The sequence below is a fragment of the Zonotrichia albicollis genome, chromosome 9, assembly GCF_047830755.1.
Source record: "Zonotrichia albicollis isolate bZonAlb1 chromosome 9, bZonAlb1.hap1, whole genome shotgun sequence".
Taxonomy (NCBI): Eukaryota; Metazoa; Chordata; class Aves; order Passeriformes; family Passerellidae; genus Zonotrichia; species Zonotrichia albicollis.
The window spans coordinates 8,485,070-8,507,818 of record NC_133827.1 but is presented as its reverse complement, the minus strand read 5'-3'; the positions used below and the strand labels follow the sequence as shown (position 1 = coordinate 8,507,818).

Below are 22,749 nucleotides of genomic sequence, written 5' to 3'. Positions count from 1 at the left end.
GGAAGGTGGACAGAGCTTCAGCCTGAGCTCAGAGCTGGTGGTCGATGAGTAGATTCATGATGGGCAGCAGCCCCACAAGTGCTTGGAGTGTGGGAAGAGCTCCAGGCAGAGCAGCACCCTGATCAGCCACCAGATGATCCACACTGGGGAATGGCCCCACAAGTGTGGGGAGTGTGGGAAGGGCTTCAGCTGCAGAGCTCCCAGCTCATCAACCATCAACGCATGCACGCTCAGGAGAGGCCCTACGAGTTTCCTGAGTATCAGAAGAGGTTTCAGACCAGTTCCCATCTCCTCTGCCACCAGTGAAATCACACAGTGGAGACGCCCTTCCGCTGCCCTGAGTGCGGGATGGGCTTCAAGAAAAAATCCTCCCTCATCACCCACCAGCACATCCACACCGGGGAGAGGCCCTATGAGTGTCCCACCTGTAGGAAGAGGTCCCTCCCAAACCAGCCCAAATCTCTGCCTGCATGAGCGGAATTACACTGGTGAGAGGCCCTTCCACTGCCCTAACTGTGGGAAGGGCTTCAAGAAAAAATGCACCTTTATCATCCACTGGCACATCCATACTGGGTAGAGACCCTACGAGTGCCCCACATCATGGGAAGAGCTTATCCATGAGCTCAGACTTGACCAGACACCAATGGAGTTACCAGTAAGGGAAGTTCTGCGAGTGCTCCAACTGCAGGAAGAGCTTCATGCCTAGCTCCGGCTTCTTTCCTCATTGGAAGTCACATGTTGGGAAGAGCCCTGGTGATCCATTTTCCCTGTGATCCATGCTGGGAAGACAGTTGTCCCTTTTCCTGCCCCTCCCAATGACATGAATGAAAATATGAGGGTCTGCCCATGGCCCTGTCATTACATTCATTCCCATCTCAGGTCACTGCCAGGGGCAGGAAAGGGACTCTCTCTCTCTCTCCTCTCTCTCTCTGGAGAAGTGTGTCCTTTCCAGGCAGGGGAAATTGTGGCCAGTCAGACCCAGTGAGTTGTGGTCCTAGTTTTCCCTGTCAAAGTTTTATTTATTCCTTCTCTTATCAATATTGTTTCTGTTCCATTTGTTCCTTATCTCGTTGCTGTTCCCAAAAAATTGTTCTTATCCCAGCCCAGGATCTTTGCCTTTTGTGCTTTCCATGGGAGGCGGGAGGGCAGCGAGGGCAGTGTCATTTTAGGGGGGGAAGGAGATTGGGGAATCCCATTTCTGAGCCCCAGCCCGTGGAAACCGAGCATCCCAGCTGGTCCCAGCCCTGGTGGCCATGGCAACAGCCTTGGGAGCGGGTCTCTGGCTGGGGCTGTGGGAACCTCTTCCCTCTGGTGCCCAGGGACAGGAGTGGAGGGAACGGCTGCAGCTGAGTCGGGGCAGGCTCAGGTTGGATGTCAGGAAAAGGTGTTTGCCCAGAGGCTGCTGGGGCCCTGCCCAGGTTCCCCAGGGAAGGGTCCCAGCTCCAGGGCTCTCTGAGCTGCAGCAGCGTTTGGACAGCGCTGCCAGGCCCAGGCTGGCATTGTTGGGGTGTGCTGTGCAGGGCCAGCAGTTGGACTGGAGGATCCTGATGGGTCCCTCCCAGCTCAGCCAATTCTGTGGTTCTGGGATCCCATGAGCCTGGGGATGGGGCTGCCAATGGTTGCCATGGCAACTGGGTCTGGCTGCAGGCCTGAGCTGGTGTCCATGGCAACCACCATGGGGTCTCAATGCAGCTGCCAAGGGACTGACCATAGCAACAGGGGGCTGGGGATGGTTGCTATGGAAACTGACCATAGCAACAGGGGGGCTGGTAATGGTCACTGTGGAAACTGAACAGAACAACAGGAGGCTGGTGATGGTTGCCTGCTAAGGATCAGATTTGTCACAGGCCCTCAGAGGTGTTCCATGGGAACTTTCCAAGAGTCTCTATCCTGTTCCAGAGCTGGAATGTCACAGGCACAGACAGGGGCTCCACGGACACCTCCCAGGGCTTTCTGGGGATGGTAAAGAGCCCTGTGGTCAGAGGCAGTCACAGCCATTCCGTGGTGACATCCCAGGGCACCTTGGGCTGCAAAGGCACCGATCTGTCACAGGCACTCACGGGGGCTCCACGGTGACATCCCAGGAGTCCCCAGGCTGCTAAAGAGCCGGGATGTCCCAGCCACTCACAGGGTTTTCTGTCATGGGCACAGTGGGAGCTTCAGGCAAAAGCTTTATTTCTTATTGGAGAAAATCCTGCTTAGAGGTGAGGTGGAGAAATGGCTCTCAACAGCCACCATGGTTCCTCAAACCCCTGCAGGACCCCTAGACTTCTAAAATTCCTTCTAAGAGAGGAGAGTGGGAGTGGCTGTATCCAATCTCAGCCCCAGATTTTGTCAAAGCTGTAAAAGATTGGACAGGTGGAATTCAACTTTAACCCAATTTGTCCCACAGGATTAATGATGGAATACCAGATAAATTTATATAAATACAGCTCTGATTGATTCTGATCATTATTAGACAGGATGGTTCATTTACACCACAGAGTAAATGAAGAAAAGGAGTTATTGTTGTGGTCCATGGTGGTGGTGAACACAAACTTGTGCCAACAGGCAGGAGCCATGAGAGCACCAGCACAGACAGACAGCAGACACACAGACACACAGAGACGTACACACAGACACGTACACACACACAGACATACATACACACACACACACACACACAGACACACACACACACAGACACACACACACACAAACACAGAGACACAGAGACACAGAGACACACAGACACACATATGCAGTGTCCTGGGGTGACGTTATGATGCTTGTATATCCCCATTCATCTGTTCTGTGCCTTTAAGACCAACTCTGAAGAGTGGAAGTTTTGTTTGGGTTTCTCTTATCAGGGACACAGAGACAAGCGGTACATGAGGCTGTTTTTTCACTTCCAGCTTCAGCTTGCTGCTTTTACTTGCTCTCCTTTTCTGCTCTTGCTTCTGCTCTGCTTTCACCTCTGCCCATTAGCTAGTTTAGCTAAACAGTCCACATTGCTTCCTGGACTGTTTCTCCTCTCCTGTTTCTGTGAGCATCTTGAACCTGCTCCGGACTGGGACCCGGGAACACCGAAGGTTCGGCTGCAGCAGCTGGCCCAGCGCCGGAGGGACTGAGAACAGAGCAACCACCCCCCGAAAGAGACTTTCTGATTTTGCCATCTTTCTCAAAGCGGTGTCATCGGGTATTGTTCATTTTGTGTGCTGGGGGGTGCTGGGCCAGTCAAATAAACAGGTTCTTTCCACCTCTCTCCAAGGAATTTTTTCCCGAACCAGTTGGGGGGGAGGGGCCATGTGGGTTTTGCTTTCTGGAGGGGCCCTCCTTTGCAGATTCTTTAACAAATTTGCCCTAAACCAGGACATGCAGCAGCTCAGCAGTGAAGACAAGGGAGAGTCCAGGCATGGAGTTCCAACGTGCTTCATTGTAGAGCAACACCAAAAGCGTCCAGGGGCCAAAGACAAAGACAAAGGAGAGTCCAGGGTAGAAATAGAGGGAAAGAGGGTGCAGAGGAGAGCACCAGGGATCCAATGCTCTGAGGGCTCAGGGGTGGCACACAGGGAAGGGACCAATGGGAAATGCCAGGGTAGATGGACAGTGTTACACACCAATGAGAAGACAGGGAAGGGAGAACTCACCAGAACATGAACCTGTAAGTGTAAAAGGAGTAGGAAAGGCCAACGGTCCAATAGCGAGAACAGAACTGGGACAAATTAACATAGTGCTGCAGAGCACCGTGGGGAAGCTTTTTTACTTACCCTGGGCTTTGAGGAATGCCCAGAGCCTGCGGTGTGTATCTCCAGGGCATTTCTGCTGCTTTTTCCCTGATAGGCTCACAGGTTTGTACAGTTGTGCAGTGTCACAATGATCTCCTTGGTTCTGCAGCCCTGCTGTGGCTGCTGTGTAAAAATGGACCTGTGATACCATGAGGTTCCATAGTGTCACCATGGTCCCTTTCATTCCACAAGGCCCTGCTGGGACATGATGGACCCTTGGTTCCATAAGGTGCCTGGCTTCCCACAGCCCTTCACAGACCCTTAAGGCCTCTCTGAGTTCCCCATGGCCCATCATGCCCTCTCAAGGCCCTTCATGGCACCTCATGACTGATGGCCCCTGACAGCCCCTCATGACCCCTCACATCCCCTCACAGCCTCAGGCCTGGGACTCCACCCAAGGCAGGAGAAGAGGTTGAGCCCTACTTGTTCTCCTTTCATTTCAGTCCCTTCATTACAGCAACAGGTAAAGAAAGCTGAAATGGAGCCGTTCCCCAGCGTTTCCCTCGGTGTTCATTGCGGGTTGAAGCTCTGTGCTGGCGCTGGCCCGAGCGCCACCATCCCTGCAGCCGCCAGGCCTTTGCTGTCCCCCCGTGTCCATTCCCTGTCCCCGAGTCCCGCCCGGCTCTGGCAGCAGCAGCAGCCGCAGCGCAGGGGGCGCCGGCCCGGCCCAGCCAGGGCTCCCAGCCAGGAGCAGCAGCAGCGCCGGCCCCTTCCTGCCTGCTCCTGCCTCGGCTCCCAAGGGCTTTTTCCAGCTCAATTCTGGAGCAGAGCAACCAGCACCCACACACAGCCCTGACTGCTCAGGGCCCGCCTGTGCTGCCCTGAGCCGGCCCTCAGAGGAAGAAAGGATCGGGTTCCAGCACTGTTTCCAGCTCTGTTTGACTCACCCTGAGGTGACAGCAGGAGGCTGCTGGTGCCTTTGCCTTGGGAATTGCAGATCATGGCTGGTCTTGGCCCTCTTGTGCTTGCCACTTGAATTTTATCCATAAAACTGCAAGTGCCTCTTTCAGTTGGTGGTATCCGTGGTGCTTTCAGGACAGTGAAGTTAGTATTTTTGTTGCAGGCATAAAGATCAGCAGATACTGGAATGCCCACCAGCCTCTGAGTACTAAGGTGAGGGGAATTAAAGCTGCACAGGCCACATTTGCAGCATTCAAACAAAGCCCTGTTGCTGAAGCTGTTGAAATAGAATAAACTGACAGAGGCCATCACAGAAATTGACTCCATAGTGTGGAATTAAATTAAAAAATCCACCAGGAGAAACAGAAACCAGAACTTGTCGACTCACTTCATTACTCCTTCCCAGCAGCAGGAAACACAGGTGCCCAGAGGTGTTTTGCACTGCTGCTGCCCCCACTTTGAGCCCAGGCTCTGCCCAGTCCCAGCGTTAACCTGAGTCCAGCCCAGGGAGCTCAGCGCACGTGGGGCCAGGCCCAGAGCCCCGGGCACGGCCGCCCATTGCGGGGCAGCGACGCAGACGGAATGTCCTGCGGCCCAAACCTCCTGCTCCTGCCACACAGCGCCAGCCTTCTCCCCCTCCTCCTCCTCTCCCAGCACGGCACAAATTCCAGCTTGGAGGAGGCTTCCCCAGACAGGGCTTGGGCTCCTGTTCCAGCCTGAGTGTCCCTGCAGAGGAGCAGGGCATCTTTCAGGCACTTCCACAAGCTCACGCTTCGCACTTCCTGGGTAATCTGGGATGCAAATGGTCTTACTAAGAAAGCCAAAAGCCAAAATGGATTAGTAGTTATTAGAAAAAAATCACCCTTCTTCCAGGCAAGGTTCACCAAGTCATTCTCTGCATTTCTCCTTTTCAGATTCTTTTAGTCAGCTACTCTGAGAGGTCCAGTTTGTTCTGGTGCTTATCATGAACTGATTGTGCTCTTGATTTATGCACCAAGCACCAGATGTGAAATCATCCCCACTGAACTCAGAAACAAACACCCTCTGTCACAAAACCATTTTCACATTCCAGATAATTTTCAAGATTTCCACTGACAGGTTGGAATGATTATCACACAACTCTCCACCTGTAGCTGCAGGCCCTGGAGATTCTTTCTCTGCATTCAGCCAGGCTCGTATTCCCTAACAATTCCTGGTACCACCTCCTGTTTTCTTAGCCTAGAACAGTAACAATGAAAACCTTACCCATGGCAAAACTTCCCATTCCAAAGAAAGGACAAGTTATGAGGTCCTCAAAACCTTTGTCCTGCTTTGCTGCAAGGGTACTGCTGCATGCACAGTGTGGAAAGCCAAGAGAAGCCGCAGGGGGTGGCACATCTTGTGACAGGAGCTCGACTTCATTCTCCAAGTAAGGTTCTTGAAAAGAGCAGACAGGATTGCAGAGAAGATTCCTGGAAAACTAAAACAGCTTGAAATGAAAATTGAAAGAAACAATCCAAAATATTTTCCTCAATTTATTTCTATGCTCCCTTTTCCATCTTGCACTACTTTCTCATCCAGTTAATTCCAAATGGGTCTCACCTCTGAGATCGCTGACTTAGTGAGTTTTAGACACTCTAAAATACCATGAGCTGCACACAGTTTGCCTTCCCCTGTTTTTGTTGGAAAGCAACGCTGGATCCATCAGTGCAGTGCTTGGGTCGGGCACGAATCCTGCAGGCAGGGAATGTGACCCGGCAGTGTGTGACCTTCAGCAGGGACAATGCTCAGCAATCCTGCAGGCAGGGAATGTGCCCCGGCAGCGTGTGACCCTCAGCAGGGACAATGCTCAGCAGCATTGCTGTGCTCAGTCTCCATGGAACCATGCCAGGAGCAGCTGCTGAGCTCAGAAGCCATCGCAGCCCCCGCCCTGCTCCAGAGCCCCTTGGCAGGGTGGGCTCCTGCCCTGGCTCTGTGTGCCAGGAGCCGGCAGCGCTGGGTGCAGGGAGCCCAGGGAGGGCACAGAAACACTGGGTGAGAAATGCTGGGGCACAGCGAGATGGGCGAGTGCAGCCGGCCAGGGCAGAGGAGCAGCACGCCCAGGGGGCACAGCCTGCAGGACACATGGCCAGGGGGAGAAAACAACAAACTGCTCAGGAGGGTGGAGAACAAACTTTTAGTTGCAAACTTCAGAGAATGATGTACTTGGGAAATCTTAAACAGCATTGAATTACAGTAAATCACTTGACAGAGATTCACAGTCAGTCTTGGATCTCAGCTGCTGTGAGCTCCAGGGCCATGGGATGTGTCAGTGTCACACCCATGTCACAGCCAGACCTGCTCTGGTCCCTCTCCCAGGTGGGGTTTTTGGGATGCCAGGGGCTTGGCAGCCACTTTGGGGCTGCACCAGAGGCTGCAGTGGCTGGGGTGGGGCAGTGACCACCCCACCTATGCAGAACTCTCCCTGCCCCCAAACACACACTGGAGATGTCTGGGGCTGTTCATCATTTCTCTGCTCTCCAGCACCAAGGCAACAGACTCTGGCTACAGCTCTGAGCTCGTGCCCAAGGCAACCACCCCTGGCAATGGGGGTCCATGGAGCTGCTCTCAGGAAACCCCCAAGAGCTGGGGAGTGCCCCAAAACTGCCTCAGAAACATGAGAGACCTCAAAATCTCTTCAGGAATGTGGATTATTCAAAAACTCACTCAGTAATGGGTTCCCCCTCCCTTCATCATCCCCAAACTTTGGCTGTCTCATTCCAGACCCCAACCCACCTCCCCAATCCCAACCCCAACTCATCCCACCACTCCTGGACATCAAGACCCCCTTCCCAAGCCATATGTTCCCCAATTTCCCACCTCCCAAACCCCATTCCACCCATCTGCCCCATCTAATGCCCATCTCAACTCTCCTGATTTGAAGACCACTTTGCTCAATCCCCTTCCAACCCCATTCCACACCAAAGAGCTGTGGAATTGAGGAATTTTGGGGTGGTTTTGAGTAGTTTTCAGTGGTATTGAGGTGACAGATTGAACCCTCTTGCCTCTTTCAGTGACAAGAAAGGGAAACAAGTACACCAAATACCCCCAAAACCCCCAAATTCTCCCAATTATCTCCCTGAATCCCAGAATCCCCTGAAACACAAGTAAAAAGTGAGGCTTTAGATGCCTTTGATGAATTTATTGATTTTTACCCCAATTTTCTCTGTTTTAAAGGGATGAAGATGAATCCAAAGAAAATTAGGGCCAAAACAAAAGAATAACCAGCCCAGCGTCTTCCCAACATGGATCACAGGGAAAGTGGGTAGGAACAAAGTGTGATTGATTGTCAGCCATGAAGGGTCTTTATTTTCATATCTATTCAGACTGCATTTGAAGGGATTAGGGGTCAATATCAATTGGACATTGCTGATACCAATCTATAAACAAGAAAAGAAAACTGGACAAAACCAGTTCTCTCTGCTTAGTTTTCAATGTACCGTATTCACTTAAAATACACTTCTGAAATCTGAGTAATTAACCACAGAACAATTGAAAACTTCAAATTTTCCCAGGGATTTTTCTTGTTTAAATGTTTTAAACAAATGTTTAATAGCCTTTTTCACTGAATTCCTCAACTGAGTAGCTCAAGAAAGAAGAGGCCTCTGGAGGAGGAAATTTCATCAGCAACCTCCAAGTGGCTGAGGATCCATCCCCATCAGAGCAGCAATGAACAGAAATGGGCACAGCTTTGTGGCTTCCCCAGCTCTGGGATGGGCCCTGGGCCTGGAGCAGGAGCAGCTCTTGAGGGCCCCAAGGCCGCGGCTCTTGTGCTGCCATGGGCAGATGGGATGGCAGCAGGGGCTGCAGAGCTCTCAGTACCTCAGCCTGAGGGCAGTAGGGCAGCCAGGGAGCCTCCTTTGGCCTTGGCCCAGCACCTTCCCTCATGGCTGGGGCTGAGTCCTGTGGCAGCTGCAGCTGCTGTTGTGCCCTTGCCAGGGGCTGAGGCCGTGGGGCAGTGCCCAGAGCAGCCTGGCCTGAGCAGAGCTGTGGGGCCAGAGCTGGCTGAGCTGGGCTGGGGAGAGGCCCTTGGTGCTGCCCAGAGCTCAGCGCAGCTGGCAGAGCTTGCAGGGAGCTGGGCTGGGCTCAGAGAACCTGACCCAGAAACCATCAGTGTCCATCTCAGCCTGGCTGAGCGTGCAGGGGCAGGACTCAGGCCAGGCCTTGTGGGGCAGGGCCAGCGCCTGTGCAAGGCATTGAAAACAGGCAAGTGGCCCAGAGAGGAGGCTGCTCTGTGCCCTTGGGGGCATGGACAGAGCAGGGAGGGGCCCCAGGATATTTGTCAGCGCCAGCCTCTGAGCCCAAGCATTGGCAGCCGTGGCTGTTAAGCCCAGCTTTGGCCTGGTCTGAGTTTGGCTGTGGCCCAGCTCCATCCTCCTGCAGGGCTCAGGGCTGTTCCCGGCCATGGCCAGCCCTGGCTGCCTCTCTGCTGGCCGAGAGGCCGGCAGAGCCCAGGGCAGGGCTGTCTGTGCAGCCCCACAGGTGCCACGGGCTCTGCAGGAGTTGGCAGAGGCTGCCCAGCAGGGAGGCCATGGGGCACAGAGCCCCAAGGCTGCTGTGGGCACCACGGCACAGGGGCCATTCCCAGCCGCAATGCTCCTGGCCTGGGCTGGGCCTGCACAGGGGCTGGGCCACCATGGCTGGGCCAGCACAGGGCCACAAAGGGCCACGCAGCCGCTGCCGGGGCTGACAGCAAGGCCAGGCACACGCAAGCAATTGCTGAGCATGGCCTGTGCTGGCCAGGCCTGACTGTGCCAAAGGCAGAGCTCAGCTGCCTTTGGGGGCTGCAGCAACCGTCCAGAGCCCAAAGAGCCTCCATGGCTGTGCTGGAGACCAAGGCTGCAGGAGGCAAACACAGGGCTGCTGAGGGATGGGGAGGGCATTGAATTCCAGCACACGCCTCAGCTCTCTGATGATCCCGGCATCATGCTGGGCCCTGTTTCAGACTGGAACAGAGCAGATGTTGATGGGACAGGAGCCCTGCAGGGCTGTCAGGGACCTGCAGCTCGCAAGGTGCTCTGTTCTCCCTCAAGTGCTCTCTGAGTCATCCAATCCCAGCCGGGCCCCTCAGGGCACAAGTGGCACTGGCTGTTCATGGGTACATAACTGATCTCAGCCTGGACAGGGACACAGCTTTTATTTCCTGTTAGTTTCATAATATACAAGCAAATCTTTATTATCTGGGTCATTTGAGTACTGTTAAGAAATGGCACAGTTTTCCCATCAGGAACAGGAATTTCCTGGAGGTGTACAGATGGCCAGAGGAAAAATACTGATCTTGCCTTCTACTGGTGTGACCAATATTTTGTTTATTACTTCCTCTCCATTTTCCTTCAGGTGTTTTCAGCTCTTCTGTTGAAATGGCCATGTCTAAGGACATCTCTTCCTTTACAGCAGGTGGATCTATGTACTTCTACTGCTCTCTGATTTCCTCCTCTAGATGGTCTCTGGTCATTCAAGGGCCTCTCAACTGACTGGCTTCATGCTTTGAGCTGGAAGAAATTGCCCAATATTTCTGAAGTTCAAATAAATATATAATAAATATCATTTTAATTGTGTTTTCATCTATCACAGAATTACCTTATGTCTTTGTCTAAAAGAGTTCCTGTACAGAAATCCCTGGGGGATGGGGGACATGTCAGATGCTGCTGGAATATCATAGAGAGCTGAGGAAAGGGCTGTGATGGTTGTTAAACTGTCCAAATTATCAACTTGTGTTTGTTGGCAAGAAACCTTTCTGTGCCTCTGAGTGTCACCAGTCCCTAAGCCCAAAGGACACAAACCTGATGAGTTGTGGTTCCCACTGCAGGGGCACTTGGACCTTGGCTCTGCGCAGGAGAGCTCTTCATCCCCTTTCTCTCTTTTCCTCCCACTGGGCATGGAGGGAACTCCTGACTTCAGCCTGTGACTCGTGTGTGCAAAGAGCAAATCTGGGCAGAATTAGGGCAGGGAGGGTTTTGGGGGGACATCAGAATCTGTGCTGGGCACAGAAAGTGTTTGCCATTGCTCTCAGGCTGTCTGCTGTAGAATGTGGATTTAATACCCAGCAAAGGAATGACTTTTGCATTTGATGGAGCTGTGACTTGCCTTGGCTTTGTTGGCTGACAAGAAATGAGCATCCCTCTGTGCCTCGGGCAGCTCCTTCTCCAAGGAAAGCAGGTGGGAGTTGGAGCCAAGTAGCTGAAAGCTGCATGTGCAGCCTGGGCTGGAGGGAGCTCAGATTTGCACAAGGCTGCTCTGAGTGCCAGGGCTTGGATGGGGAAAATGGTGGAGTGGTGTAGGGACAGACTCTGACTGATTGTCAGCCATGAAGGGTCTTGATGTTCATATCTGCTCAAACTGCATGAGGAGGTACTTGGATTCAGTGACAATTGGAGATTGCGCATATCGATGTATTAACAGGGAAAAAAAACTAAACAGGACGTAAAAAATATTTTCTCACTGTCTTTTTAAATATAATGCATACACTTTTTATATACTACCGAGATCTGTTGAATTAACCACAAAAGATTTGAAAATTAAAATCAAATTGTTCCCAGAGGCTTGGCTTGTTCAGTTGTTCTGAATGTTAATGAGCCCAGGACACTGAATTCCTGCACTGAAGGCTGAACAAGCAGGAAAATTCAGTAGCAGCCTCCAAGTTGCTGAGGGTGTCAGCAGCCCCCACTGAGGCCATCCCTGCCCAGAGACTGTGGGGGAATGGGCAGACAAGGAGAGCGTCCCTGGGGCTGGGGCAGCACAACTCACAGGCACCAGCGGCTCCAGCTGGGAAATGGAGTATGGAATGTGGCTGGGAAAGCCCTGCCTGAGCTGGGCCAAGCAGGACACACAAGCCCTGACTTCCATCCAGTAGAAAACTCTGTCAATGAGATATTTAAAAGGAAATACAATTGTTTGTGTCCTCTGAGTTGGACTTCCTGGAAAAATCCCAACAAGAGATCCTCAGGAGGTCAAAACACAAAACAACCTTTGCTGGTAATTTTAGAAAATCAGAGAAACTTTGGCAAAGGATTTAATATGACATTCAATCAACAAAAAACACTTCTCAAAGCATTGACTTGGCCCATTCAACGTCACAACACTAAGCTGTTTGAATTTTACCTTACTCAAATTTGCAAAAGGACCGAAATAGAAGAAAAGGACAGAAAGAGAGAGAGGCAAAAAAGATACAGAGAAGCACACACAGAGCTACCAACTCCTGGATTCCAGCACTGTTCAGATGGAAATTCCAAGAGGAGTTAGGGTCAAGATGTGTGCATGCCTTGTGGTCAGCCTTCAAAAACGCTTGGTCTTGCTGGGCCCTCCCCCAGATGGGCCTTGGGGTCATTTGGTCCCTCAGGAGCTGGGCTGGGGGCTGCAGAGGTGGCTGTGGAGCATTGCCTGTGCTGTGCCAGGGACTGGCAGCCACTGCTGGGCTGAGATAGAGGCTCTGGGGGGATTGGGGTTCCAGGGCAGGGCAAGGCTGGCCCTTCCCCTTCCTCCCCCACACACAAAATGTTTTGAGCCAACAATCTCCTTGAGACTGTCGCAATAGGGAATGTTGGAGGTGAAACCCCAATTCTGGCCATGGGCACCTGGATGAGGAGGACAGTTCTTTTCCATAGGAAGGAAAGCACAGAGCCCCAGTGTTTGGAGAGCCTCACTAGGCCAAGGCCTGGCAGACTTGTCAGGAATTGCAGATTTTGTCTGGGACCAGTCTTTGGATATAGGGAGTTTTTGAGGTGGAATCCAATATCAACCATGGGCACCTGGAGAAGCAGGACAGTTCTTTCCCGTAGGAAGAAGAACACAGAGCCTAACCCAGGGTTTTGGGGACAGATGAGAGGTGATTCTTGTGAAACCATTGCCAGCCAGACTTGTCCTGGCAATATTCCTATGGGAACAATCTCTGTATATAAGGAAATTTGGAGGTGAAATCCCAGTTCTGGCTATGGGTGCCTGAAGGAGAAGGACAATTCTTTTCCATTGGGAAGGAAAGGACAGAGCCCCAGTGTTTCAGCAGCAGATGAGAAGAGACCCTCAACATGCCAAGGTCGTCTGGACCAGTCAGGCAGCCAACAAGAGGCCAAACCAGCCAGATCTGTTTCATGTTCCCTTGCTTTTATGAGGCCTTGCAGTATCACCATGGTCCCCTTGGTTCCATGGGGCCCCGCAGCGTCACAATGGTGCTTTGATTCCATGGGGTCCAGCAGTGTCACAAAGGCTCCCAGGTTCAATGGGGTCCCAGAGTGTCACAATGGTCCCAGCAATTCCATGAGGCCTTGCAGTGTCACAATGGTCTCCATTGTTCCACAGGCCCCAAAATGTCACATCACTCCTCTGTTCCATAAGCTCGTCAATATCACAGTGGACCTTTGGACCCTGGGGGTTTGCTGTGTCACAATGGTCTCTTTTGGCTCCACAGCGTCACAATAGACCATTGATGACAGGAGGCCCCTTTCTGTCACCCTGGAGCTTTGGTTCCATGCAGCCCAGAAGTGTCACAATGGTCTCCTTTGGCTCCACAGTTTCACAATGGACCACTAAAGACACGAGGCCCTGCTGTGTCACAATGGTTGGTTCCATGCAGCCCTGCAGTGCCACAAAGGCCTCTTGGTCTCACAAGGCCTCACAGCATCACAATGGTCCTCTTGGTTCTGTAGGGACCTCCAGGGTCACAATGGTCTCACTGGTTCCATGGGGCCTCATACTGTCACAATGTCTCCATGATTCCATGAGGTCCTGCAATGTCACAATGGACCTTTAGCTCCATGGCATCTCACAGTGTCACAAATGGCCCCTTCGTCTCATGACACCCCAAAGTTTCACAATGGTCTCCATGGTTCCATGAAGCTCCGCAGTGTCACAATGGTCCCTTCGTTTGATGGGGCCTCTCAGTGTCACAATGATCCCTACATTCCATGGAGCCGCACAGTGTCATTACACTCCCCTTGGTTCTATGAGGCCCAGCAATGTCACAGTGCTCTCCATGATTCCATGAGGCCCCACAGTGTTACACTGGTCCCTTGGTGTCACAGGGCCCCACAGTGTAACAATGGTCCTTTGGTTCCATGGCCCTCTGCTGCTGCATTCTCCCCTCCCCTTCTCAGGCCGCCCTGCCAGCTGAGAAATGCTCCTTGGGCCTCAGCCTTGGCCAACAACCCCTGGGCTCAGCTCCTCTGCAGCTCATCACAAACACTGTCTGCTCCAGGCACTGCTGCTGCCCAACCAGCTCCTGGTTCCTTTAGCAGCAGCCCTGGGAACAGCTTTTGTTCTCTCAGTGGCACAAAATCCCTGTTCTCACACTGCCAAAGAAAGCTGTTGGTGCCAAGTGCGGCCAGGATGAACCATTGCTGGGACTGAAGCCCCTCTCTTGGGGCCCTGCAAACAGCGCTCCAAAAGGAGCCCTTGGAGCTCTCCTGGGCCAGCGACTCCCTCTGAGTGGGGCCTCTCCCAGCCGGGAACTCTCCTGTTTGCTGCACTTGGGGATCCCAAACAACGACGGAGCCTGGGTCGATCCCCCCACTCCTCCACGCTCAACTCTTTGCCCTTTGCTGGGAAGATGCCAAAGGATCCACAGTGAGCATTTCCTGCCCTCAGGGGAATTGCTCACAGGTGCCTTGCACTGACTCTTGGTGTCCGTGTGCACACAGGAGTGCCTGTGCTGGGAAAATGTGGCAGAAATGCTGCTCTCTGAGGGTTTTGAGAGCCTTGGATAGCTGGGTCAGTCAGGCCTGTAAGTGAGGTTAAGTCATGAGGCCTAAGCAAAGTTAAATGCTGATAAGAGTTGTTCCTTTGCTAACTGTCATGTTTAATCAAAGTTATTGGCTAAATAAAGTACTGTTAAGTTTATATCACTATTAAATTATTAAGTCATAGGTTTTAAGTTAGATTAAATACCATTAAGTGCTATTTACTAAATTGTGAAGTTGAAGGTATCAGTTAAGGTTAAGGTCTGAGTTCAATTCTGTTAAGTTTGGGCACTGTTAAATGTCCTTGTGTCACACAAACACACAGGGACAGTTCTTGATTCATTTCTGGTTCGGTTGCCTGGATTTTGTTTGGTTTTGTTGTTGCTTTGTTTCCCTGGTGTGCCTGAAGTGTCCAGTCAGGAGCAGAGTGACTCTTGCCAAGGAACTTTGTGCTGCTGCCCCTTAATATTCAATCTGGTTTTTGCTGATCCCTTGCTGGGGATTTTTTCAGCGCTCTCAAGGCCTCGTTTGTAACAGGGTGAAGGAGCCCTGGCCCAGGCTGTGGCCCTGGGGGACGCAGGGACGCTGCCGGGGGGTCCCTGTCCCCCTGTGACACCCCCAGGGCCCCGGCCCCCCGTCCCCGTGTCAGGCTCTGGGGTCGATCTCGTGGAACATCCTCTGGGGGAGGCTGTGGGGCCGGGGGCGGGGGGACCGGGGGGGACAGGGGGGAAACCTGCTGTGCACGAGCAGGGTTGGACTGCTCTGGGGGGAGCTGTGAGGGGGGCCGGGGCAGAGTGACTTCCCCAGTGACCTTACACAGCTCCTGTGATGTCACACAGCCCCCGTGTGATGTCACACAGTCCCCTGTGATGTTACACACTTGCTCTGGGATGTCACAGAAGGTGAGTGATGTCAAAGAATCACACTGCAATGTCACAGTTTGTTCTGTGATGTCACAGGCTGCTCTATGATGTTACACAACCACCCAGTGATGTCACAACCCATTCTCTCATGTCACAGAACCACCCTCTATGATGGCAAGGTTCTATGGCCGCACACTATGATGTCACAGACAGCTGTGTGATGTCACAATCCCCTCAGTGATGTAACAAAGCCCTCTCTGTAATGCCATACTGCCACTCTGTAATGTCACAGCACACATTTTGATGTCACATCTTGCTCTATGATTTCATACAGCCATGCTTTGATGTCACAGCCCACTCTGTGATGTCACACAGTCCCCTCTATGATGCTGTAGCTGCTCAGTGTCCTCACTCAACAAACTCTGTGATATCACCATCCAACCTGTGGCCTCACACAGCCCACTCTGTGCTGTCACACAGCCCCTTGCTGACATCACAGCTGCTCTGTGCCTCTATGACACAGCCACAGAGGTGCTGCAGTGACACAGCCCCCTCTGGGACATCCCACAGCCCCTGCCAGTGCTGAGCCCCTGTGAGCTCTGTCTGTGCCCTGCTGGTGTCCCTGAGGGGCCCTGGCAGTGCCCCAGCCCTGCTGGGCTGTGCACAGGAGCTGCTCCTGGCCAGAGCTGTCTCTCTGCAGCGCTGCCCTTGCCAGGAGCTGCCTCTGGGCCAGGAGCCCGGCCCAGCTCAGCAGCACAGATACAGCACAGGGACTTTAATGACCCTCTGGGGCTTTGGTGTGCTTTGCATCAGACTCAGTCCCTCACCTCTGAATGTGCTCAAAGAACTTCGCCGGGACTCAAAAAGAGGGTGAAACGCTGAAGTTTCTCATACTTTAAATAGATCTTTCTAAGGGACAGGACTGAGAAAATGTCCCCAGATTCCAGGTAGAGCAGAACACTGGTGGCAGTCATGACAGGTGGGGACAAGGAAGGGAAAGGTGTTTCTGCTGCTGAGCAAACCTGTGTCTCTGTCCCTGCAGGCTGTCAGCATCGCCCGGCTGCCCCACCTGGCTGGCCGCTTCCTGTGCTGGCAGCTCTGCCTCCTGCCTGTCTCTGCCTGCCCACACAAAGCCTTGGGCTGCTCCAGGCTCCTGCTGGGGACGTGCTGCACCACAGCCCTCCCCTGCCAGGGAAATTCCTTTCTCCTGGTGTTTAGTCTGGACCTTTGTAACTGCACTTGGTGCTATTATGTCTTCTTCAGGCTCATTCCTACTATGAAGAAAAGTTCCAGCCACTCTAAAACCACCCTTCCATCCCTCCATGGCTACTCCTGTTCTCTCCCCGTCTCCACACCACTGACCTCAGAGCCATCAGCCTGTACTTGCTGGTTTTGTGATGAGGCCTCCAAACCCCATCTTGGGAGACTTTTGTGTCTTCTCCAAGGTCTGTGAAAATGGAAAAATAGTGGTCAAAGGAATTTTCTCCCACGTGTTGCCTTGACAGAACAAGGGTCAATATCTCTAAACTAAACAAGGGTGGATTTACAATTGTTAGAAGGAGGAAATATTTTACAGCTAGGAGAGTGGCACAAAATGGCAACTGTTTTTCCAGAGAAGTGGATTCCCGATCACAGGAATTGTCCAAGATCAGGACAATTTGTGCAGCCTGACCCAGTGAAACTGTCTCATTCCCAGGGACAGAATTCCTGTAGTGTGGGTTCTCTGATGTGCTGGGTGCCCTCACAGTGCTTCTGGCCAGAATGTCTGCTGAGGGCAGCCAGGCTGCTGCAGGGGCAGTGACCTCACAGCCATCACCATGGCAGCCCTGGTGCCCTTGGCCTGGCTCTCCCCTTTCCTCTGCCCCTGCCTTGTCTCTGCTGCCATGAAGAGTTTTGTCATTAATATCTTGTCCCCAAGGTGCTGGGGCCAACGGCTTCCCAGTCAGGCTCCTGGAGCAGAAGTGGCTTTTCAGAGCCCAGCCAGGAATGAGCCCTGAGGCAGCAGCTCTGCAGGGGTGGCCGCCAGGCCGGGCTGCCAAGGGAGGCTTCTGGCCATGGCCTGCAAGCAGCTGCTGCTGCCAAGGTGCCTTTGGTGCCTCAGGCTCTCCCTGGCCCAGCTCCCAGCACGGCACTCTGCCCTTGTGCCCGAGCCCTTCCCTGTGCTGGGGCTGGCCTGGGGCTTTTCCTGCAGCGGGACCTGCCCTGCTCATGGCATAGGAAAGGCAGATCCTGCTGGAGCAGGAGGCTCTGCCTGCAATGGGCTCCAACAACTCCAGCAAGGCCCTGTTGACTTCAAAATTGTTTCCTAGACCACTGTATTCTAATAATTGTTATAGCTCCTTAACTGTGGAGTAAATAACTGTGCTAGTGATCTTTCCATGTGATCATGATCAGAATAAGCCAGAGACATATTTATATAAATGTATCTGGTATTCTGTCATTAACCCTGAGAGACAAATTTTTGTGTTAAAGTTGAATTCCACCAGTTCAATCTTTTACAACTTTGATAATTTTCTGGGGCTGGCATTGGATCCAGCCACTCCCAGTCTCCTGTCTTAGAAGGAATTTTAGAAGTCAAGGGGCCCTCTTGGGTTCAGACAACAGTGCCCTGAACTCGCTGTGCCAAAACAATGTCACAATCTGGTTAAGAAAATTGTAAGAGAGATGCCTCTGCAGCCAGAAAGGTGCTAATAAGACCAAATGCAAAATGGATTTTATTGAACAGTAGATATGAGACAGAGAGAGAGAGGGAAAGAAAGAGAAAAGGGGGAGAGAGCAAGGGAGTGACAGGGACAGAGACCTCCCCTGGAGCAGAGCAAGTGTGACATCGTCCCTGTGTGTGTGGCATTCCCAGGGTGGGGGTTTTACACCTGAGCCAGTTTGGGTAAGGGGGGTGGTGTTCACCCCCTGAGCAGGGATTACCCCACTGTTTCAGGTTGCCATGCAAGATGTAACCAAATGCATGTATTCAATCCGCATCTTCATCAACTGCTATAAAAAGGCAGGGCAGTGTTCTTTATCTCTCCCATGACTCAGCCCTGATAACGCTCTCCAGGGGAGATATCTTGTGCTAATGGGCCATTGAGTGTCTCTGCAGGACTGATAAAATTCCATCATCCCATTGTGGGATGCTCCACCCAGGGGGAGGATCCAAGCAATCCTACCTGGATATAAGCTGAGGCTTGCAACACCAGGAGCAGCTTGCCTACTGGATTCCCAGAGGACAAGAGCTCCATAACCACCACTGGACCTTCAGAGGAAGACCAGACCCTTCTACAGGATCACTGCTCTGACAGAATCACGTTGATCACTCCAACAGGACTGAAGCCACCATTTATTGGGACTGCTGCCACCACCCTGACCAACAGGGTGTCAGGTTATATCCTGACTGTCAGTTTAAGGCAGTGTTTCTGTATCATTGCCCTGATCTAAATTTTCTTCTTAAATTGTAACTCCGACTTAGACTCTCCCCCGGGTTTGCCTTCAAACCAGAACAAAAGACAATGTGCGCACCCTTTGTTTTCTTCCCAGAACAGGATTTCCCATCCCCAAACCTTGATTGGATGGAGGAGGAGGCTGCGAGGAAGAGGAAGGAGCCCTGGGATACCCAGGCAGGTGAGGAGGAAGTTAGTGCCCCTTTCCCCCTCTCTCCCGCTCCATCTCCCAGCCAAACACAGATCCCGGAACAAAAGACAATGTGCACACCCTTTGTTTTCTTCCCAGAACAGGTTTTCCCATTCCCAAACCTTGATTGGATGGAGGAGGAGGCTGCGAGGAAGAGGAAGGAGCCCCGGGACACCCAGGCAGGTGAAGAGGAAGTCAGTGTCCCTTTCCCCCTCTCTCCTGCTCCATCTCCCAGCCCAGCACAGCCCCCGGCTGCAGGACAACCCTGGTGCCAAGACCGTCCTGCCGGGGATGCACTGGGGGGATCTCCTTCCCCTTCCTTCTGGAATGGAGGAAAATCCCATCTTCTCCTTCTCCTTCCTTCCCCAGACAAAAAGCTGATGATGGAGACCAGGGAGGAAAAATCTCCTTGGCAGAACCTCATGGAAGAGATTGTTTTGATTGACTCCACAGTGCAGAATTCTAATGGGGAGGAAAATCCCCAGAGATCCTGCAGGAAGAGGGGCTCCAAACCCAGCCCAGGGTGCTCTGAGGAGGAAAGACTTACCCAGAGCCAGGAAGGTGGACAGAGCTTCAGCCAGTTCTTGGAGCTGATGGCCCAGGAGCAGCTTCATGATAAGGAGAAGCCCCACAAGTGCTTGGAGTGTGGGAAGAGCTTCAGACAGAGCAGCACCCTGATCCGCCACCAGATGATCCACACTGGGGAATGGCCCTACGAATGTGGGGAATGTGGGAAGGGCTTCAGCTGCAGATCTGCCCTCATCGGGCACCAACGCATCCACACTGGGGAAAGGCCCTACGAATGTGGGGAATGTGGGAAGGGCTTCAGCTGCAGCTCCCACCTCGTCACCCACCAACGCATCCACACTGGGGAGAGGCCCTACGAGTGTGGGGAATGTGGGAAGGGCTTCAGCTGCAGCTCCGCCCTCGTCACCCACCGACGCATCCACACTGGGGAGAGGCCCTACGAGTGCCCCACATGTGGGAAGAGGTTTCAGACCAGCTCAAATCTCCGCCTGCATGAGCGGATTCACACAGGTGGGAGGCCCTTCCGCTGCCCTGACTGTGGGAAGGGCTTCAAGCACAACTCCACCCTCATCACCCACTGGCGCATCCACACTGGGGAGAGGCCCTACGAGTGTCCCCAGTGTGGGAAGAGCTTCACCACCAGCTCTGCCTTGACCAGACACCAACGGAGGCACCAGTAAGGGAAGCCCTGCAAATGCTACAAACGCAGGAACAGCTTCATGCACCACTCCAGCTTCATCCTCCATTGGAGGGCCCACATTGGAAACAGCCCTGGTGATCCATTTTCCCTGTGATCCATATGGGAAGACCCTTTTCCTGCCCTTGCCAAAGACATGATGTGGGATGGAAGAACATGAGGGTCTGGCCATGGCCGTGTCATTACATTTACTCCCACCTCAGGTCATTGCCAGGGGCAGGACAGGGACTCTCTCTCTCTCCCTCTGAGGAGAAGGGTGTCCTTTCCAGGCAGGGGAAATGCATGGCCAGGAAGAGCCTGTTGTTGATATATTAGTTTTCCCTGTAAACAGTTTTTCTTATCCCTTCTGTTATCAATATTATTTCTGTTTGTTCCTTATCTCATTGCTGTTCCCAATAAATTGTTCTTATCCCAGCCCAGGATCTTTGCCTTTTGTGCTTTCCATGGGAGGTGAGAGGGCAGTGAGGGCAGTGCAGTTTTAGCGGGGGCAGGAAATTGGGGAATCCCATTCCTGAACCCCGGCCCGTAGAAACCAAGCATCCCAGCTGGTCCCAGCCCTGGTGGCCATGGCAACAGCCTTGGGAGTGGGTCCCTGGCTGGGGCTGTGGGAACCTCTTCCCTCTGGTGCCCAGGGACAGGAGTGGAGGGAACGGCTGCAGCTGAGTCGGGGCAGGCTCAGGTTGGATGTCAGGAAAAGGTTTTTGCCCAGAGGCTGCTGGGGCCCTGCCCAGGCTCCCCAGGGAAAGGTCCCAGCTCCAGGGCTCTCTGAGCTGCAGCAGCGTTTGGACAGCGCTGCCAGGCCCAGGCTGGCATTGTTGGGGTGTCCTGTGCAGGGCCAGCAGTTGGACTGGAGGATCCTGATGGGTCCCTCCCAGCTCAGCCAATTCTGTGGTTCTGGGATCCCATGAGCCTGGGGATGGGACTGCCAATGGTTGCCATGGCAACGGGCTGTGGCTGCAAGCCTGAGCTGGTGTCCATGGCAACCACGCCTGGCATGGGGTCTCCATGGAGCTGCCAAGGGACTGACCATAGCAACAGGGGGTTAGGGATGGTTGCCATGGAAACTGACCATAGCAACAGGAGGCTGGTGATGGTTGCTTGCTAAGGATCAGATTTGTCACAGGCCTTCAGAGAGGTTCCATGGGAACTTTCCAAGAGTCTCCAGGCTGTTCCAGAGCTGGAATGTTACAGGCACAGACAGGGTCTCCATGGAGACCTCCTATGGGTTTCTGGGGATGGTAAAGATCCCTGTGATCAGAGGCAGTCACAGCCATTCCGTGGTGACATCCCAGGGGACCTTGTGCTGCAAAGGCACTGATCTGTCACAGGCACTCATGGGGGCTCCACGGTGACATCCCAGGAGTCCCCAGGCTGCCAAAGAGCAGAGATGTACCAGACACTCACACGGTTCCTGTCATGGGCACAGTGGGAGCTTCAGGCAAAGTTTAATATTTGAGAAGCTCCTGTTGGGTCATGAACTGCAGAAAGGATCCCCAGTAGCCCTCACAGATCCCCAAATATCACCACTTAGTCAGAGATGACACAGACTCACATCAGAAGGCTAAGGGCTAAAACCTACCCATTTATTCAAACATCGACTTTTACATCTTGGTGTGCTTCAGGTGGACCTCATTGGTCGTTTATTCAACACATTTCACATGACTGGCTAATTAAGACACCCTTCAGTAAACAACTTTATGGAAAAAGCCTACTTATTTCAAACATTGTCAGGGCACCAGGTATTGATGGTTGTTTTATGTTGGGCCTTTCTGGGGCCTCTCTTGATGTGGGAAACCCTCCTGTAGCCGTTCTGTGCCAGGTAAAAGGAAGTGCATGGGACTTTTTCAGTCTTCAGCTTCTTGTTTATTCTTAGCTTATATAAAGTTTTGCATTGCTGTCCACAGGAGGCCCAGAATGCTGGAGAAAACACCTCAAAATGGCTCTAAAATGTATACGGTTTCAAGGTCTTTTAAAGTTGTCTCATCCAGTCAACTCTTAAAACGTGTATTATTTCTACTTATCTTCACATAACTCATCCCTTGACTGTCCACATAACGTCTCCACTGTGCTTTCCTTGACCAATCACCCTGTGCCACCAACACTGCAGAAAATGGAGTAGATGAAGAAGACAGGGACTACACCCCAATTCCTCCATCTTGCTGTCTTTCTACACCATACTAAAAACCCCAAAACCTAAATTTCTCACCCAAGGAACATAGCATACTACCCTCTAAACTATGTCACACTTCAGAAAATTCTAATAGTTCTCAAATTCCTGGAAGTCCTCTCCATGGGCGAAGGTGAAAGGCAGTGTTTCTCTGGGGGCCAGGACCCCTCAGAGCGGACAGAAATATTCCCTGTGCCTTGGCTTCCCACACATTTAATCTAAAATCTATTAACCCTTAACATGTGAAGTTACCCAAAAATTTTCCAGGTAAGTAGGATTTGACAGAGAAGAACTAGAGAAGAACAGAAAGACAGAAGATCCATAAAAAGACACACACATAAGTACCAACATCTCAGGTTCCAGCATCACTAACAGAGGAACCCAAGGAGAAAGCAGGATGCAGACTGTGGGCCTAGTGCTCTGGCTTTAAAACCCCTGGGCCTTCATGGGCCCACCCCTGGGGTGGGACTGCCAGTTGCTTGTCCAATCAGAGCCAGGGTAGCACCAGCTGCTA

At 52.5% G+C, this 22,749-nt stretch overlaps 1 protein-coding gene across 1 annotated transcript in view; it reads left to right on the top strand.

Moving 5' to 3' along the window:
- The first annotated feature begins 348 nt into the window (after positions 1-348).
- LOC141730248 (uncharacterized) overlaps positions 349-22,749 on the top strand; it is a 265,824-nt gene continuing 243,423 nt past the window's right edge. Inside the window, exons 1-2 of the mRNA XM_074547678.1 lie at positions 349-427; positions 19,405-20,033. Coding sequence (XP_074403779.1) covers positions 349-427; positions 19,405-20,033 — 708 coding nt within the window. The remainder of the gene's footprint in view (positions 428-19,404; positions 20,034-22,749) is intronic.